Below are 19,918 nucleotides of genomic sequence, written 5' to 3' on the forward strand. Positions count from 1 at the left end.
CGATAATAGTGCTAATCAATCTGAGTATGCAAGCATCATAAGCAATCTTAGATATGGTGTTGACTGTACTAGGCCTGATATAGCTTATGTTGTAGGATTACTTTGTAGGTTTACAAACGGACCTAATATAGAGCATTGGAATGCTATAGAAAGGGATATGAGGTACTTGAAGAAAACCTAAAATCTAGGATTATATTATTAGAAGTTTCCTGCTGTCCTGGAAAGACTCAACGATGCTGATTGGAACTCCCCCTCGGATGATTTAAAGGCTACAAGTGGTTATATCTATAATATAGTAGGCGGAGCTATCTCTTGGAAGTCCAAGAAATAGACTATAGCCCAATCTATGATGGAATTAGAAATGATAGCACTAGCAACAACTAGTGAGGAAGCAGGCTGACTTAGAAGTCTGCTATCAGAGCTTCCCCTATGGGAAAAGCCGATACCAACCATATTGATCCATTGGGTAGTACTACAAAAATCGCAAAAGTTTAGAACCGTTACTGCAATGGAAAGAGACGAAAAATACGTTGTAAGCATAGTACCAGTAGAAATTTCCTTACTACTGATGCAATTAGAGAGGATCATTGATGACATGCAGAAATGCATGCCATCTTAGTCCTTTTACTTAGAATTATAAAGGTTGTTAGGCAGAATATGCGGCAATCATGTTAGGAATTCACGAGAAAAAGAGTTTACGTCGATCAGCATGTCGAATCTCAGTTAACTCGTTATTTTGCGTTAATTATGCGTTCAATATTCTATTTTTGTAGCCAATGCAGGAAATGAACGCAAACGCAGAAACCAGACCACCGCATAGACGACCGCATGCGGAGAAACACTCCATCGCAAAGCCAAACGCGTCCATGGATGTTGCGGTAATCATCCGTATGCATCCATCGCATAGAAGTTGCACTCGTCAAGCGATTGCGGTCATCATGTAGAGTTGCGGTATTAAGCGAATGTGGCCATTGAATGATTGCAGCTATGCGACAACGCAAACTAATGGGATTAATACAAGGTAGGTGGAATGAAAGCATCAACGCACCTATCTCGAGAAAATCCAAAGATGTTGGCATTTCACCTACCACGCCGTTGGTGACAGAGGTTCAGAAAGGACTAACGCGTCGAATGTTAGACTCAGAGCAGTCCAATTAATGATATTAGCGACCCAAGCTCTATAAATAGAAGCTGGTGAGCAGAAATTCAAGGAATCCAAGGTTTTCGCCTAAGGTTCGCCTAGGGGGGATCCTTGTGATCTAGACAAAATGCGTGAGAAAATGCTGAGAGTTCTTCACCTCCTTCATCCATTTCGAGTGACAACCGGAGCCTTCGATCGGAGCTAGATCTTGAGAGAGTCAGCTCCTCCACCCATCCATGGCACCACCGGCAGCCTTGACGCACATTCGCTGGGAGCAAATCTTTTCTTCCAGCCGGTCATTTATTTTTCCTTTCTTTTCCTATATTGTATTGTATGATATTTTGTGATTAAGGAATTAATACAACTTGTTTTCAATGCACTTATCTGTTTCCTTCAACTCCATCTCCATCTTCTTTGCTTAGCATCTTTACTTTCATTGCAACACTTAGTGGGAGTGCTTGGGTATTGCATACTTAGTCATGTAGATTAGGAATATGAAGCACGTAGCAACCCACCGAGAGGTGTGCGTTGCACGAGTGTGTGAGTAACCTTATTTGCTTAGTGTGAAGCTACTGCAATGCCTATCTATAGGCTAACGCATTGCTTGTCTATGAGTAAAGTCAGCAACAATCAACTGCTCGGGAAGGTAAGTGATTGGACGCATTAAGCAAGGTATGCGATGTTCACTAGGGATAGTAACAACCTTGTGTCAACCAAGTTCATGCGTTTGTCTTGTTTTATGTTGTGCCCAATACCCCTTTAGAGCTACTCAAGAGAGAGTCTAAAGAAAAAACCTAATGACTCGAGAGAGCTAGGTTAGAATCTAGACTCGAGAGAGTGAGATTAGATCGGCATGATCAAGAGATAGGGACTTAGAGATAAGCTTTGTTTGTCAACACTGCATCGCATACACCTTAGGAATAGGAATGACGATATGTGGTCGCCTTGTTTGTGTATCATCGCATAGGCAAGAATTAGAGGCTTATGTGTAGGCCCTATAGACACCTCTGCACATACATCGCATGCGTTCTAGCATTAGAAGTCGTAGCATTCGCATCAAAAGGTAGTTTACTATTGTATGAGTGTTGCATGATTGCATTAGTTTGTGTTAACTAGGGTTGCCCTTGCGGTCACTCTTAAGTATTGCAATGAAAACATCTCCACATTTTTCCATACATTTATTTCATGTCAAGGTTTTCGCATCTCTACCTTTCATGCATATTCTCATTGCGTTGTCTGTTAGATAGGAGTAGGAGTAGGATTAACTTAGCAACATCCCCTCCATTCTTTTATTTATACCGCCACATGCACATCACTACAAACATATAGTTACAAGTCCCTGTGTTCTATCTCGGATTACCCGAGAAACTTGCGTTGGAATTATACTTGGTTCCAACGCAAGAAAACTTGTGGCAGAACGTATGGTCATCGCATACATTCATTAACGCAATATCAGTCCAACACATGACTATCGACGTATGACTATCAACGCATATCTTAGGAACATGCATCGCATAATGCGTCCACGAGATTTTGGTTGTCGAGTAAAATTGACTTCCAATTTCTCGCCATCAATCATATACGAACTGATGAAAACTTGGCAGATCCTTTGGTGAAAGGACTGGTCAGAGCGAAGGTTTTCAAAACCTCAGAAAGGATGAGACTCATGCTTATAGAAAGATGAATTACTGTGAGGAAAACCCAACTTGTAGACTGGAGATCCCAAGAAACAGGTTCAACATTTAACAACTAATCACAAGTAATATATAGTGAATCATGCTAAAATGAACACAGAGCTTCCTTCGTGTGACCTGCCGTTTGAGCATGATATCCTGAAACGTAAGAAAGGTTGAATTTAGTTATTAATGAAATCTATACTTGATGTTAAGTGAGGTACCTAGCTACAAGAGTACTCTTGATAGACTCACTATGTGAATGTGGGAGTGGGGGCCGCTTCTTATGAAGTTTTTATGCAAACTCTCTAGATCATTCACTAAATCGGGTTAAACTTAATAGGCCTTAAAGCATAGGCTTTCGAACTACACCCTAATTATATTGTGTGTGAGATGTTGTTAGAGATAGAGTTCAAAACCAATGGTTACTCTAGTATTTTTTAAATCATCTACTATACGTAAAGGTTCAAGTTGTAAGACACCTTTGCTTATGCATAGTGTTGTATAAACTGATATTGCTCAATGAAAAATGCTTTTCTTATGTTTTAAATTTTCAAATGGGGGATTGTTGGGTGAAAACTCAAGTTTTTGAAAGAAAAGGAAAAAAAACTTTTGATTGAGAATCCCACATTGATTATTTTTTAAAGAGGAGTCTCCTTTTTATACTCCCATCTTGGGCTTTGGGTTTGGGTTCCAAGGGGTACCCATATTTTAGAGGTAATGAGGAGATAGAAAATGTGGGTACGTTAGACATCCCATACACGAGCCGTCATCGTCCATTCGGTCGTGCGTGACGAGGCACACATGTGTGCGATTATTTTTTAATAAAAAGTTATTTAATTTTTTATTATTTAATTAATTAATTAATTTATAAAACTAATAACTGATTTAGTCCCAATCTTCAGTCTTCCGCCCGCGTCGACTTCCACTCAAGCACATTCTATGGTTGGACGTATTTTTTTCCCCGACAGTTCACGTTGTAGTTGGTCTTCGAGGCCTATAAAAGGTGCCAACCTTCCATCATTCCTCACAACTCCAATCCCTCTTGATTTCTTCCTCAATTTTAGTTCTTGTTTTCGTTTTTCGAGCATATCATATTAAAGGGTGTGAATTCTCCAATCGGGCTTTGTGCAACACTTCGATCAAGATGTTTTTATATATTATGAGATGTTTTATCCTAGGGACGACGTGGCAATCCTGTAGAACTGCTTACACACTTGGCAAGAGCCTCAAAACGTCTTAAAGAGAGCGAGATTCGCGACTCCGCTTGTAACGAGTTTTTGTTTTGCAGGTTTCGTATTTCTGATGATTGCTATTCGTGACTGTTCGCTACTGTCAAATTTGTGTTGGGTTTCATGTCCTAAAGCTCATGGTTGATAAACGATAAAATTATTCTGATAAATTAAATAAAGTTGTTATTGAAGTTTTATTCAATAAAATTGTATTGAATAAATGAATTTCTTATTTCATTTTAGAAATAAATCTAATAAACTAAAAGATCCATGAGTATAAAATGAGTACTTGAACTTTATGTGAAGACATAATAGTGGATCAGGTTCGAGTAAATAGTCTAAATGATCTATAGTATATGAATAAAGTTGGATGCCTTATTCTGGTAACACTATTGGATGTGACCCACTCTGTAGTTGTTACAAGAAGTTGTAAAGTGTTACAAATGAAGTGATCTTGATTCGTACATGTAGTGACATGAGGAGTGGGGGCATCTTGTGCAATGAGTTTGCATAAGATCAGACCAAGAAATAAGTCACTTTTACTTTATAACGATGTTTACTGTTTAAGATTGACTATTTCAAAATGAAGACCTAGGTAACTTGACCTTAATCTTGAGCTAACTATGAACTCCTATTTATTCAGGATTATCCTTAGATTTGCATAGGTGAGGGTTGGCTCAACAACATCGCCTCAATAAGCCTCTCATTTCAGGGTAAGATCGGGTAGATAGTTGGGGACATAGGGTGCAAGATGAAATTCACTTCTACCCACTTTTAGAGATAGTAGAGAGGTTGTTCCCTTAAGTGTTGATTCTGGGTCTTAAACAAGGTGTCACACCCTCTCATTGGCCCGAAAGGGACTCGATTTGATGATTAGATCACAAACCAATTGTTCATTAGAGGATCAGTAGGACTTAAGGAACACGAGATAATCTCGGGGTATAACAGTCATTTGACCCAGCCGTTATTATGAACAACCTGTAAAAGGTTAACTTATTAATCATGGTTATATCGAGTGCACACAATATATCTTCAGTGAGGGAAATGCAACTCTAGGCTTTAATGGAGTGGCCCAGTAGTTAACGAATGAAGGTTAATTCGGTGTAAAGAGTTTAGCCGTTAATCTCGGATCGTTGGAGCCCATGATTTGTAGGTCCATTAGGTCCCCCTACTAGCTCACAAATGGATTAGCCTTAGAATAGCGTGATAAGTTGATCTGAAATGTTCATATTAGAATTAAGGAAATTAGTAATTATATGTAATATAATTACATGTTTAATTTTGGAATTAAACAAAATTGGAGAATCGATTAATATATAAACATGATTTAAAAATTAAATTCATGAATAGGAATTCATGATAGTGGAAGTGATGATTAATTAAATTGATATTTGATATTAAGTTAATTAGAATTAATTAAATTATTAAATTAATTATTAATTATTGATTTTATTAGAAAATTTAATTATTGAATTAATTTTTGTAAAATTAATAAAAACTCAATTTTAATTAAAGAATAAAAATTGAAAAATTAGAAAAATTGGAAAAGTGGGAATTTCCCACTTCTTCACCTAGTAGGTTAGTCACAATTCCATTGCAATTCTCAGCAAATTCAAGGCAACCACTATAATTCATACATGTATTCTTGATTACATGATAGTCATGCAATATAAATTCTGAGTGGAATGGGCATGCATTGTAGAGATTTTTGTTGAAAAATCTGTTTGAAGAAAGTCTTCATTCTGGGGAAAACCAGAAAACCTTTCTCCTTCATTTCCCTAATTCAAACTTATTTTGAGTGACACAACTCAATCTAAGGCACCAAGAGAATAGTATGGAAGACCTTGTGGTGGTTCACATCCAAAGAAAGGGAGGATTGCAACTAGAATTCATGATTCAAAAGTATCTTCAAAGGTTAGTGTTGAAGCCTTCTTTTTAATTTATGGACATGTTGAATTTGAAGCCAAAATTAATGAATTAGAATGCTTAATAATCCCTTTTTCTTCCGTTGCATGCTTCCTTAATCCAACAATTTGACTGTCGGAGGGTAGTCGGTTACAACACTTCCTCTAGTTTCTTTGATATTTTTCCTCATCAAATCTATAATTTTTCAAGATTTTTCCTTCGCTGTTGGATTCTTCCTCTTGTTTATTCTTCTCGCTCTCGTTTCTTCCTCTTGCTCCTTTTGATTATTTTTCATTATGCAACTTTTTTCCCTTTGCAGTTGGATTCTTCCTCTTACTCCTTGGTCTCACTCTCACCTATTCCTCTCACTCTTTAATTTCACATTGATAGAAGCTTCATTTTCCATGGGTTTAGGTAGGGAGAGATGTTGGAGAACAAAGAAGAAAGAAAAAAATTTGGGGCCATTTCGACCCCAACTTGAAGTCGGTGAAGTTGGTTATTATAACTCACTCCATGTTTAGTACACCGAATAAAATAATAGTGTGTAACTATTTATAACCTATAATTAAGTGTTGTAAACACTACTTCAAAATCCTATTTGGTACTGCATATACTATTTACTACTTTTTTTACTGATTCTTTTTTTTCTTGTTTGCTATAATATTTATTATTTTTTATCCAAACAAGAATAATTTACATCTCAACAAAGACTATTATAATCCAAACTATGATATCTTAGACACTAACTTTTATATAATTGATTATGCTGACCAATTAAGCGCCTCAAAGGCGCAAACATTTCTAAAAGCTGAATGTTGATATAAGCAAAGGCCAAAGGTGGGTCAGACCTCATATGGCTTCTAACTGAACGGAGTATAACTTGTTAAACCCTAAAGCCTTAGCCCTTGCTTTTCGTCATCAGTCTCTCAGTTCCTTCTGCACTGCACCGGTCGCTCCTTCCATTCGCCGACCTCAGGCCGTCCACTGCCACGCCACTCGTAGTCCGTCTCTCCCTGCCACGTCGGTCGTATCGACGCCTTGCCACTGTTCTTCTCACAGCCGGCCGACCTCGAAGTCCCGTGTCTGTGTTCCTCTCCAAACATAGGCCACCCATCATCATCCTCCCTCCGATCCAGAATTGCAAACCAGACATATAAGTGTGGCCAAAATTGCAAATATTTTCCGTTGTGCCCAAAACAATCAGAAAATCGTACTGACTTAATTGAGTTCGTCCGAGTCAACGACCGAGTTTAGTAACGTCGCCTCGGACATCTGGAGAATAGGAAATCAGTTACAGTTTGAAGAATCGAGCCAAAGAAAGGGCTTCACCCCCTTGTTTTTGGTTAGTTCTACTTTCTCTCTTTAACTTCTTCATACCCATTTTCTATTTTGATTGAATGATATTCATCCCAGCAGTTGAGAATCTTTCAGTGAAATTCTTTCTTTTTTGCCGTAGTTTATGAGGTTTTGCGTTTTGATTATCATACAAATTTGAAAATTCATGTACTACATTTTTAGGAACTTTTGGGAAATTTTGTATGGATGACCATCCTTAGAGGGCCCAAATGAAAATTGACTCACTATTTAAAAATATAAGAATTTTGGTCTTCTGCTTGTACATTACCGTGTGAAATCATTGTTTCGATCCCAAGAACAATGCTCGATTGCTCGATTCGCCCTAAGCTTGGAGTCGCTGGCCTATTCGAATGATACTAACTTCTCGCTACTTGCACCTCACTCTTCATTTTTGACTCCACTTTCCATTTTTTTTTTTTTAATTTACTGGTGATTAATGCTAGTTGTACGAATATACACTCTAATGGAAAATTACTGTCAGTCCTGCAATCCTTTCAAATCAATTTAAAGGAAAGTGATTTGCATGTTATATTTCCCTTAACACAAAGAGCACAAACACTCGAAATTGTTTACACATAAACACCTCACGTTACTTCAAAAGAACCCATAACCAGGCATCTTCAAAAGTATAGAAAAATAAACATTGTAACGTTCTAAAGGTTTTTCAATTATCATAGACAATCATTTTCAAACATCACATAAGTAAAGGTATATCTACTTACGGTTTGTTTTTTATTTTTATTTTTTATTATTATTTTGAGGTTGTTTGAGACGGTATCATGTAACCAAGATAAAACAAGCGAGTGTCATAATGATCAAAGAGGGTGTATTATGATCACGAGCAAGGAACGAGTAGTTCGTAGTGGCACGTGAGGGTAGTGCAAATTTGGGGAGAGAAGTGAAAAGAGAGAATAAAGGTTCTACAACTGTGTCCTTGAGTTATAAGAACAAGTAATGAGAAGCAAGAGGAGGAACGAGAGCGAAGACCAAGAGTTATCAAAATTGTTTATTTTAATTGATTCTTTTTTATATTCTTTTTTGAAGGATGGACAAAAGGCCTCAATTGATTCGATATGGTGGTTCATGGGATGACAAAGAACAATGCTATAATGGAGGTCATTTGAAGGGTATCTTAGTGTTGAGCGCACTATAGTATAGTGAATTGAGAGATCGCGCATATGAACTTATAAAAGTTAGTTCATCAGAGTACAACATTATAATGAGAGTGAAATATAAGTTGGATTGTGAATCTCCTCCAGTATACTTAATGGGGAATGACGATGTTCGATTTCTCATTTCAAAGATGGATCATTTTAGACCTTAGATATTCATAAGTGTTGAATAAATCCAACAAGAGACAACCTTTAAAAACATAGAGAGAGAACACCAACCTATGTGTGGAGAGGAGGATGTTGTTTCTTCTAGTGATATTAATGAACCAGATATTTTTTTTTCCATCAGTGGTTTGAATGGAAAATTACAACAACCTATGGGAGTTGTATACTACCCAACATAACACTGGTCGAAAAAGGGGTCGTAATGATGAATAAGACTAGAGAGAACAATTATAATGTGACCATGGAAGATGTTGGGAACGAGACCAATTTTGAAAACGTAGACGATGTGACCATGGATGGATTTGAAACTGTTGAGACTACAACAAATTTGTCGCATCAGACTCCAATTGGACGAGGGAGTGGGCCTTCTCTTGGAAATGTATCATAGTAGACTCCGAATGCAATAGTCTGATCCTTTTATTGGAAATGTTCCTATTAAGACTCCGATTCTAGCAAGGTTCGATGAAGTTGGGCCATCGGTGAGTACTATTAGAAGTGGAGACTTGATCTTGAATCTACAATCTTCTTCAGGGGTGAATATTAAGGTAGGCTAATTTTTCTTGTGCAAGAATGACCTGAAGATGAGGTTGTCAATGTTGAATATTAAGAAGAATTTTGATATGCGAGTTAATAAATCAAATAAAAATCTATACATTGTGCGATGTATCCATGAGAATTGTAAGTGGGCAATTTGTGCAGTAAGAATGGAGGGTCGTGACATTTTCAAGATCACAATGTATACGACTGTGCATAAATGCTCAATTGAGGTTTTGAATCACGACCACAGGCAAGCTAGTGTTTTCTTAATTAGAGAGTTAATTAAGAACAAGTATGAAGTTGGTCGTGCACACAAACCATGACATATTATTAAGGATATATGACAAGAGTATGGTGTAAATATCAACTATGACAAGACATGGCATGCAAAGGAAATTGCATACACTACTGTGAGGGGGACTCTCGAAGACTCGTATGTCGTGTTGTATGTTTATGGAGAAGCTTTGAAGATAAAAAATCCTAGACCATATTTGAGATTGAACTTGAATAAGCTCAATACTTCAATAATATGTTTATGGCACTAGGATCCTTGCATAAGAGGTTTTAGAAGTTGCCATCCTGTGGTAATTGTTGAAGACACTCATTTAAATAGTAAATATAAAGGCACGATGTTAGTCGGAGTTGTTATGGATGGTAATAATCAGTTGTACCCATTTACATATGCAATTGTTGACAAGGAGACTGATCGATCATGGAGATTTTCCTAACTTAGTATTCGTTTTAGATCGACACGTAACTATTATCAATGCAATTGAAGCTGTATTCCTCATAACATTATATGAACTTTGTACTTATCACGTAAAAAATAATGTCATATCGAACTTCAAGGATAGTGTGGCGACTCTTTTGTTTAATAATGCGGCCAGAGTTTTCCAAGAGTTAGACTTCAAAGGTATTGGAACCAACTTTTGAACTTTAAAAACGGGAGCCTTGCAAGGTATTTGCAAGAAGTTAGGGTCGAACGATGGGCATGATGTTGTGAGAAGGGAAATTGATACGATAACATGACTAGCAACAGTGTTGAGTACTTCGAGCTTTGATCAAAGAAGCAAGACTGTTGCCATTAACCTTATTGCTTGAATTCATTGGAGGTTTTATCCATGAGTGGTTCTACAAGTGGTGAAACCTTTGGTCATCTAGTACATAAACACACTCAAACTACGTAGAGAAAATTATGACAATTGAGTGTGATAGACTTTACCAAGTTCACCCAATTGATTGTTATAGGTTTCATGTGAAGGATGGTGCTTGACGATATTGTCATCCTCAACACGCATGAATGCAGTTGTAGAGAGTTTGAAACTTTAGAGATTTTGTGTTCACATGCTATTGTTGCAGCTAGAGAGTGGAACATCAACCCTTCACCTCTTGTAGCAGATTTTATAGTGTCGAGTCTCTTATTCACACATTCTCTTTGCTATCTTGCTACTTGATTCTATCTATTAGATCTTGGTACTTTCTAAACCCTCTCAGAACTTCATCCTGGTGATCAGTTCTCTTTGCTCGCTTGAACCTTATTTTGCTATTCAGGTTGGAAATGAAAATCTAAACCTTAAAACCATAAACCCAACGAGAGAGCACATGCACCCGAAACGAAAAACAAAAAACAAAAATGAAAATGATAGAAATAAGTGTTATTGTTCGAGGGAAAGAGGAGAGAATCAATGGTGGAGTTCGCTAGTACTGGTTAAAGATCGAGAATGATAAAGATGGTAAAAATTGCAGTTGGATGATTCATGTTGTTTGAGAAAATTTGGGAGCTGTTTGATGGATGGGAGAGCGAGAGAAAGTAGTAAGAGACGAGAGAGGACATGCACCTAAAATATATGAAGCTTTTTCAATCTAATGTTTAAAATTCATTAAAGCAGTAAAGTGTTAGGAGTGTGAGAATCGAGGATCAAGAACACAAGCGAGGAGTGAGTAACGAAAATGTGATTGTGTCAACTAATATCGTTAATAATTGGGATCGAGGGCGCTAGCAAGTAACGAGATTAGGTAGTGAGAAGAATGTTGAGGACCAAACACATGTGGTTCTTGGGGTCGAAATGGTAACTTTACACGGTGATGATGCAAGCAAAATGACAAAATTCTTATATTTTTTAAATGGCTAATCTTCATTTGGGCCCCTGAAAAGGGGCCATTTGTACAAAATTCCCAAAATTTTATATTTTGTCCAATAAAACTCATAGCAGGTTATTGTTATGTCTATCGTTTTCATGTTTTTCAGAATTTATTTATTTATTTATTTTCCAGTTTTCTATAGGGCCCCTTGAATTGATTGGGAAATGAAGAACATGATAGCTCTGGGTTTTGAGGGTTCAGCAAACAAGATTGGTGTTGGGGTTGTAACTTTAGATGGCAACATTTTGTCAAACCCACGTCATACCTACATTACACCTCCTGGCCATGGCTTCCTTCCTCGTGAAACTGCACATCACCATCTCCACCACATTCTTCCATTGGTTAAGTCTGCTCTGGAAACTGCAAAAATTACCCCCAAAGATATTGACTGCCTCTGTTACACCAAAGGGCCTGGCATGGGAGCTCCTCTACAAGTTTCTGCTGTTGCTGTGAGGGTTCTTTCTCAGATATGGAATAAGCCTATTGTCGCTGTTAATCACTGTGTTGCACATATTGAGATGGGAAGGGTTGTAACTGGTGCAGATGATCCTGTTGTCTTGTATGTTAGTGGTGGGAATACTCAGGTGATTGCTTATAGTGAAGGAAGGTATAGAATCTTTGGGGAGACTATTGACATTGCTGTTGGAAATTGCTTGGACCGGTTTGCAAGAGTCCTAACATTATCCAATGATCCAAGTCCTGGATACAATATTGAACAGGTGTGTTATAGAAAATTGATAATATAGATTTTTTGTTAATCCATTATTCCTTTCATCAGATTATTGCGAATGAAAGACGTGCAACCTTAATAGCTCAAGCTGAGCCTGAATGGAAAAAAAAAACTTAAAGATAGGTCTTATTTCAAGGCTTCAAATTAAACGTTTGAAATATCATAAACTAAATATGCTCTTTGATTCCTTTTAGAAGGGAAATGTTGCTTCCTTTTTTGTAAATTTGCTCGTATAACTTTGGTTTGTTTTCTATTTGTATATGATACGTGATATGTAAAGAAGAAATTTACAATGGAATGTCAAAATATTTAAGGGGAGAGTATTATGAGAGAAAATGCTCCCTGTTTCCATTTATTAGTTCAGAAATGGAAAAAGAGAAATGCCAACTTATTTGTGTTTGTGTGACTTCAGTTACTAGATCCTTTTAGAATCCTATATAATAGAGCTTCGAGTAGTCAGCAGTAATCTCGTAATTGTAGGAGGATGTTTGTGTAAGACCCCTAGTTGTGGAAATAGTAGGATTATTAGTAAATATTAGAATGGTAATCAGAAGGGGCATATTAGTAATTAGATAGTAAGTTTGTTAGGGCTTTTAGTTATGAATAGAGGTAGTGAGTTGAGAGGAAAGGTGTGATTTATTTTGTGGTGATTTCTTTGTTGGGAATTTGTGGAGGATTCTCAGCTCTCTAGAATTTGTTGAGGTATATTGTGGTTTCTTCATTGATACTGCAATATAAATCTCTCTTTTAGTATTCTTTATTTGTCCTTTGTGTGAGTGTCTTGTTAGGAGGGTATCCTAACAGTTTGAATTGAACATATGTAATTCCTCTTTTATCATTAAAGTTGATGAATATATAAGAAGGGTTCATTCATGCATCTACTTTTCATTTAACAAGATGTTTTTTACACTTTTTAATGTATTAAAACATGGTTTCATTGGTTTAAGATCTCAAGTGAAGGACGCCAATATCTTCAGGTTTACCTATTTGCTAGTTTAATATTCCAAATGGCTCAAGGTTTTCAACAATTTGTATGATGATTTAAATACGGTTGTTATCTTATAAATTGATTCTTGTTCTTTACTAATCATGATTTAATTTATTCAAAATGTGTTTTAGCTTGAAACCTTTTTTTTTCCTTCTTTCCTGAATCCCAACAAAGTGCTTGAGCTTAAATAATGTGTAAGAAAGTGCTTTCTTTGACTAATTCTATTGATTTTTCTTTGTCCACAGCTTGCAAAGAAAGGAAAACTTTTTATTGAACTTCCATATGTTGTCAAAGGGATGGATGTATCATTCAGTGGCATATTGAGCTATATCGAAGCAACTGCTGAGGAGAAGTTAAAAAGTAATGAGTGTACTCCTGCTGATTTGTGCTACTCTCTGCAGGTAATCTTTGTTTACTATGATAAAAGCGGTTTTTGTCTCCATTTCTGAGATGGACTGGAAACCTTGGACCATTCTGTAACCAAGCTGTGTTTCTGAATTGGGCTGTGCTCTTTTATAGATGGTCTCAAACTTTGAGCCAACTTGTAAAACTGCTGTGTTCACTCATTCTTCTGTAAAATGACTTGCAATTGTTATTCGATTGACTTAACTTGCTGTTCTGTGTTGCAGGAAACATTGTTTGCTATGCTTGTGGAAATCACGGAAAGAGCCATGGCTCACTGTGACAAGAAAGATGTTCTTATAGTCGGTGGTGTAGGTTGTAATGAGCGTTTGCAAGAGATGATGAGAATAATGTGCTCTGAGCGAGGTGGAAGGTTATTTGCAACTGATGACCGTTATTGTATCGATAATGGGGCAATGATCGCATATACTGGTCTTCTTGCTTGGGCACACGGTGTTTCTACACCATTGGAGGAAGCAACGTTCACCCAACGGTTTCGAACTGATGAAGTACACGCAATCTGGAGAGAGAGAGGATCTGACTAATGGAAAAGAGCTCATGGAAGAAGACATCTAAACCCGGAAAGCATGTCTTTATTCTTTTTTTTTTTTTTTTTTGAAACCAGAAAGCATGTCTTTATCTCTTCAAGATGTGATAGTTGATTTTCCATGGCTCTTTAGATGTTGCCTGAAGTTTTATAGATTATAGCATTGTTGAAAAATTTAGGCCAATGGTTCTTTAGGATCTAACTTGTAAATGGTATTTACAGGTCCAACATAATTAGAAAACAGCAAACGAGAGCCAACTCTGGAGGCAAATTAGTTCAGCATTTGCAGTTTTTTTTTTTCTTTTTGGTGTGTCATGCACTTTTATGTATTCTAGAATGTTACATTCACGAAATTATGTTCAAATTCTGTTGCAATATATATGTATACGTATGTATGTGTATATATAGCACTATATGCTCATACTTTGATTTTAACCCTGGGTGCTGCTATATAGTGAGGTGCATACACAATGTAATTACCCAAAAGAAATAGGCCAAAAAGGCCAAAAAGAAGAAAAAAAAAACCACAAATAAAACTCAATTAAACTGCGATTTGTAAGAGTAACAACTCAGCCCAAGTAGATGAAATTGCCATGGATAAATTCAACTGAATGAGATTTGAAAAAAAAAAAGGCTGACAAAAGAAACAAAAAAATTTTAAAGTTTCATTTGGAAAAATAGCAAAAAAATTTCAAAATTATAAAAATAGTAAAATGAATTTATATAATAAAAAATACTAATTAGTAAATGATGAAACTACTCTAAAACAATAAAATTAAGTACAAATGAAAATGTAAAGATACACTACTTAAAAAAGAACAAGAATACACAAATACATTAGTATCTAAACGTTCCAGAAGCGAAATTAAAAATCGCCCAATATGGTCCTTTATGTAAGGGATCGTCAATGGGGTCATTAGAAACTTATGGATGTATACAACAATTGACTTCCTCCAAGGTGAGAAAGAGCAAAATTGATTTTACGAGTAAAGTTGTTGTTGGCAAGTGAATGGTCCTTTATGCAAGAGAATATGATGAGCCGTCAATGGGGTCATTAGAAACTTATGGATGCATATAACAATAGACTTCCTCAAAGGTGAGAAAGAGCAAAAATGATTTTACCAGTAAAGTTGTTGTTGGCAAGTGAATATGTGAAGGAATTACAACTTCATGACGATGTGACCATTGGAAGTATGATTGCGTTTGACACCAAACCACTTGTAGGGAGACTCATCATCTTCATTCCATGTAACCATTTTGCTAATTGGATCTTGAAAACCAACTTTAAATACTATGAATCCCATAACGTCATTATTGAAAATGATATTCAAAGTAGAAACAAAAGCAGAAAACATGTGTGCAAGCGAAAAAAAGGTCGGCAACCTAGTATGGTCGTTAAAAGCTAGCCAAGATGATGAAATTCAAGAAAGAGTTGCTGAACCAGCGATTGAAGACATGAGATTGCAAAGGAGAAAAATGAGATTTTGAGGGCAGCTAAGTGAAGAAGATGAAGATGAGATTTAGGGTTTTTGTTATCTTCTCTTAATAAATAATAATAATTATGATAATAATAATAATAATAATAAACTGAAAAATATATATATATACACACACCCACTCACATGTTTCAAACCTTTAAAATTTAATTTCCATTTATATGTTTCTTTTTAGGTTCAACAAGCCATTTTTACATGTTTGTATATGAAAAATTGAAAACATCGAAAATATAAAGAAAAAAATTAAATGAATTTGATAACAATATGTATAAAATAATAATAAAATATTTAGATACAATTGAATTTGTAACAAACATATAAACAAATCAAAAGTTAGTTGGATAAAATCACATTTGATAATAAAAAATAAATTCAAATATAAATTAGAGAAGAAAAAACAGTAAATTTTTGTTTATTCTGATTAAGAAAATCGATAAGTAGTTAGATAAAATCTAATTTGATAATAAATTATAAATTCGGGAAGAAAAATCAAGAAGGGAGTTTGTTTATTTACAATTACAGTTGTTCATACGAGGTTTCCGGAGAAACGTGTTTTTTGATCCTCTGATTCTCTCTCAGTTGGGTGAATATGCTTGACTTGGAGAAGGAAAGTACCGAACATTCTTGAAGTAGAAGTCTTGGAAGAGTATTTGTATCTTCAAAGGTCTTCTACCTTATAGAAGTGTAGTTTCAGGAGTCTTGGAAGCTTGAAGTAGAAGTCTTGGAAGAGTATTTGTGTCTTCAAGTAGAAGTCTTAGAAGAGTATTTGTGTCTTCAAAGGTCTTCTGCCTTATAGGAGTTCTGCTTTAGGAGTCTTGGGAGTCCTCTGCTTGTTAGTGAATTCTCTCTGGGACTTCTGAGCGTAGAAAATGCTACCTTTACAAATGAAGAACTTCTCTATTTATAGAGTTCTCAGATGGGCTTGGTTGGTCCATGGGCCTGACCCTTGGGCCCAATTAGTTGGTTTTGGGCTTGATCTGGATTTTGGGTCCAATTCAACTTTTTTTTTTTGTAGTTTGGACTTTAAGCCCAAATAGTAATATCAAATTGGACTAATTTAATCTCATCTGATTCATCCGCGTGACGTCATCGAAACTTGCCTTCAATTCAATTCGAGACATGTGTCAACTTCTAATTGGACCTAAAGTCAATGATTTAGAAATTCGTCGTTAATTTAGCAAATGACGTGGTGACTTGTGATTGGTCCCAAAATTTCTCATTCAACAAATGCCCCATTTTTTAGATTTATGCACGTATATGGGTGAATGAATCTCGATAAAAAATGTAATTTGAGATCAAAGTATGATTTTTTGACTCTTTTAATTTGATACATCATTATGATCAAAATATAAGAATTTAGCTCAAAATTTTGATTTGAAATCTTGTTCGTTTGATACAATTTCGCTAAGTAAACTTTAATTTGAACTAAAGTAGAATTTATGTTCCACTTTAATTGCAAATTTAATTTAATTCGAATTTGGAATAGAATTTGGGGTGAAATTGAATCTTAATCAATTTTGGTTTGAGATAAAAATTTGGGATATGCTCAATTTTACTTGGAAATGAGTATAGAAACTAAGGTTTATTTAAATTTGAGATAAAATTTGGAATATAGCCAAATTTTGACTCGGCATTTTATTCATAACTCAATATCAAGGCTAACCATTCGAATATTGATAAAATTTGGGATATGGCCAAATTTTAATTTGGGACGGATTTGAAATTTATCTCACCCGATTTGGCTGGTTTTAATTTAGAATAAAAATTTGGATTAGAGGCTTTAGACTGAGATTTGGAATAACAGTTGATTTTAATTCCAATTTGAATGGAATATGAATTTGAACTTAAATGGAAGAGATTTTGGAGAGCCAACGTATTGGAAGACAACCTTACTAGCGAGATCAGGCCATTACCAGCGATACCAAGCCGTTACTAGCGAGATCAGGCCATTACCAGCGATACCAAACCATTACCAGCCATTACCAGCAATACCAAGCCATTACTAGCGATACTAGGCTATTACCAGCGATACCAAGCCATCACCAGCGATATCAGGCCATTACCAGCGATACCAAACCATTACTAGCAATACCAGGCCATTACCAGCGATACCAAGCCATCACCAGCGATACCCTACCAACTTCATGGTGATACCCTACCAACTTCACCAGGAACTTAATTTGAGAATCGAATTCGATTCGTTTAACAGCTGAAGAAGGAATGATCCTCTACTGCCGGAGACAAGAAGAAGAAGAGGACCAAGAAGAGTGTAGAAACGTAGATCTACATCTTCAAGGTGCTGAAGCAAGTTCATCCAAACATCGGTATTTCCAGCAAGGCCATGGGTATCATGAACAGCTTCATCAATGATATCTTCGAGAATTGGCCAAACGCGTTGTCTCTGAAGGCACCCAGGCAGTGACTAAGTTCACAAGTTCCTCTCCTTTCATAATCTTCTGTTTGCAGTGCTTGCAATTAGCACGTGAAGTTTGTTGGAGAGAGCGAGATTTTGAGCGAGAAAGTGGGAGAGAGCGAGAGTGGAGAGAGTGAGAAAGTGAGAGAGAGTGACACTGGAGAGAGCGAGAAAGTAGGAGAGAGCGAGAGTGGAGAGAGTGAGAAAGTGAGAGAGAGTGACACTGAAGAGAGCGAGAAAGTAGGAGAGAGCGAGAGTGGAGAGAGTGAGAAAGTGAGAGAGAGTGACACTGGAGAGAGTGAGAGTGGAGAGAGCAAGAAAGTGAGAAAGAGTGACACTGGAGAGAGCGAGAAAGTGGGAGAGAGCGACACTAGCGAGATTCCCCTTATTATTATTATTATTATTATTTTATTAATAATTTTTTTTTCTTTTTAATCTCAGACAGTCGTCTGCTTTGTGGCTAGCGATACCAGTCTTAGCGAGATTTCCTTCTCCATACTGTTGGCTTATGCCAGATTCTCTCAAGTCTTAGCCCAAAACTCCTCGCCGTTGAATCTGGGGATTCAAAACTCCATCGTTGCCCCTAATTCAGGCAGCCTCCAATCGAGCATGATCTTTTTTGTTGACTCTTAACTAATTTCAGCAAGAATCGGAGTTCCACAACAAAAATAAACAGTATTCAGTTTGAATAACTCGTGATTTTATCAAATTTCAACTGCTTAGCTATATAAATACTGGCAGGACGCATGCTCTTCTTCATCTTGAAGTGTGATCTCCTTCGTTCTTACATCCTTTCCATCCTTTGTCAATCAGACTTGGATTGCAATAGGAAGCTGTAAGTGAGGAGAAGGGAGAAAGAAGGAAAGATGGGGAATTAGGGCTTCCCTTCCTTTTTTTGGTTTTCATATATATTTTTTTCTTTCTTTCTTTCTTTTTTTTTTTTTTTTTTTTTTCTTAAAATTTTGTTTCTTTTTTTTTTTTTCACTTTTCTCTTTTTTTTTCACATATTTTTTTTTTTCTTTTTTTTTTTTTGCTCTCCTTTATTATTATTATTATACTAACTTCCCCCCCCCTCCCCCCCCACTATATTTTTTTTGTAGGAGTTACGGTGCAACCAAAGGAGTAGAACAAAACAAGTTTTTTTTTTTTAATCTCATCGACCCGTCTTTAGTGCGCTCGTGTATCCTGATCGTCATGGGAGGGGCCCCGCAAAGGCTTACAACTCTCCCATTCGATCACCCTAGGTGGATCCCGAAAAGGTCTACTTTGTAGCACCATTCGTACATCCTGATTGTCATGGGAGGGACCCCGTAAAGGTTTACGACTCTCCCATTCGATCACCCTAGGGAGGATCTCGGAAAGGTCTACCTTGTAGCGCCGCTCGTGTATCCTGATCGTCATGGTAAGGGCCCCGCAAAGGCATACAACTCTCCTATTCGATCACCCTAGGGAGGATCCTCGAAAGGTTTTCCTTGTTATGTTACTCCTTGATCAAAATTTGAAGATAAGGGAAATACGCCATTGAGTATTTGAAGATGAGGCGGATATGCCATCAAACCTTGAAGATGAGAAGAATGTGCCATCAAGATTTTGAACGGAGTCAGGTTGACTAGAGTCGATCTCGCGTACAAGGCGGAGCCAAACGGACCGGAGTTGTCTTCGCATATGAGGTGGAGCCAGATGGACTAGAGTCATCCTCGCATATGAGGTAGAGCTAGACAAACCAAACTTGATCTCGAATATGAGGTGGAACCACACCCACATTTTTGGAGAGGAAACGAAGCTACACAAATTTTAGAGAAGAGGTGAAGTTGTACTAATATTTTGGAGAGGAAACGAAACCGCACCACGACTTTGAAGATGGAGCGAAGTCGCGTCATCAGTTTGGAGATGAAATGAAGCCACACCACGACTTGGAGATGAAGCGAAGCCGCGTTATTAGTTTGGAGATAAAACGAAGCCACGCCACGACTTTGAAGATGAAGTGAAGCCACGTCATTAGTTTGGAGATGAAGCGAA

The 19,918-nt window shown here is 36.8% G+C and overlaps 1 protein-coding gene across 1 annotated transcript; it reads left to right on the top strand.

Annotated features, from left to right (window-relative positions):
* The first annotated feature begins 6,858 nt into the window (after positions 1 to 6,858).
* Positions 6,859 to 14,272, top strand: LOC120091600 (Actin-like ATPase superfamily protein). Its single transcript, XM_039049701.2, is given in 5 exon segments — positions 6,859 to 7,293; positions 11,456 to 12,042; positions 13,287 to 13,442; positions 13,671 to 13,979; positions 13,981 to 14,272. Coding segments are annotated over 4 exon segments (1,059 nt in total). The 5' UTR covers positions 6,859 to 7,293; positions 11,456 to 11,487; the 3' UTR covers positions 14,020 to 14,272.
* Positions 14,273 to 19,918: the final 5,646 nt, after the last annotated feature.

This window comes from Benincasa hispida, chromosome 11 (assembly GCF_027475165.1).
Source record: "Benincasa hispida cultivar pf3 chromosome 11, pf3_genome.v1.1, whole genome shotgun sequence".
In the NCBI taxonomy this organism is placed as follows: Eukaryota; Viridiplantae; Streptophyta; class Magnoliopsida; order Cucurbitales; family Cucurbitaceae; genus Benincasa; species Benincasa hispida.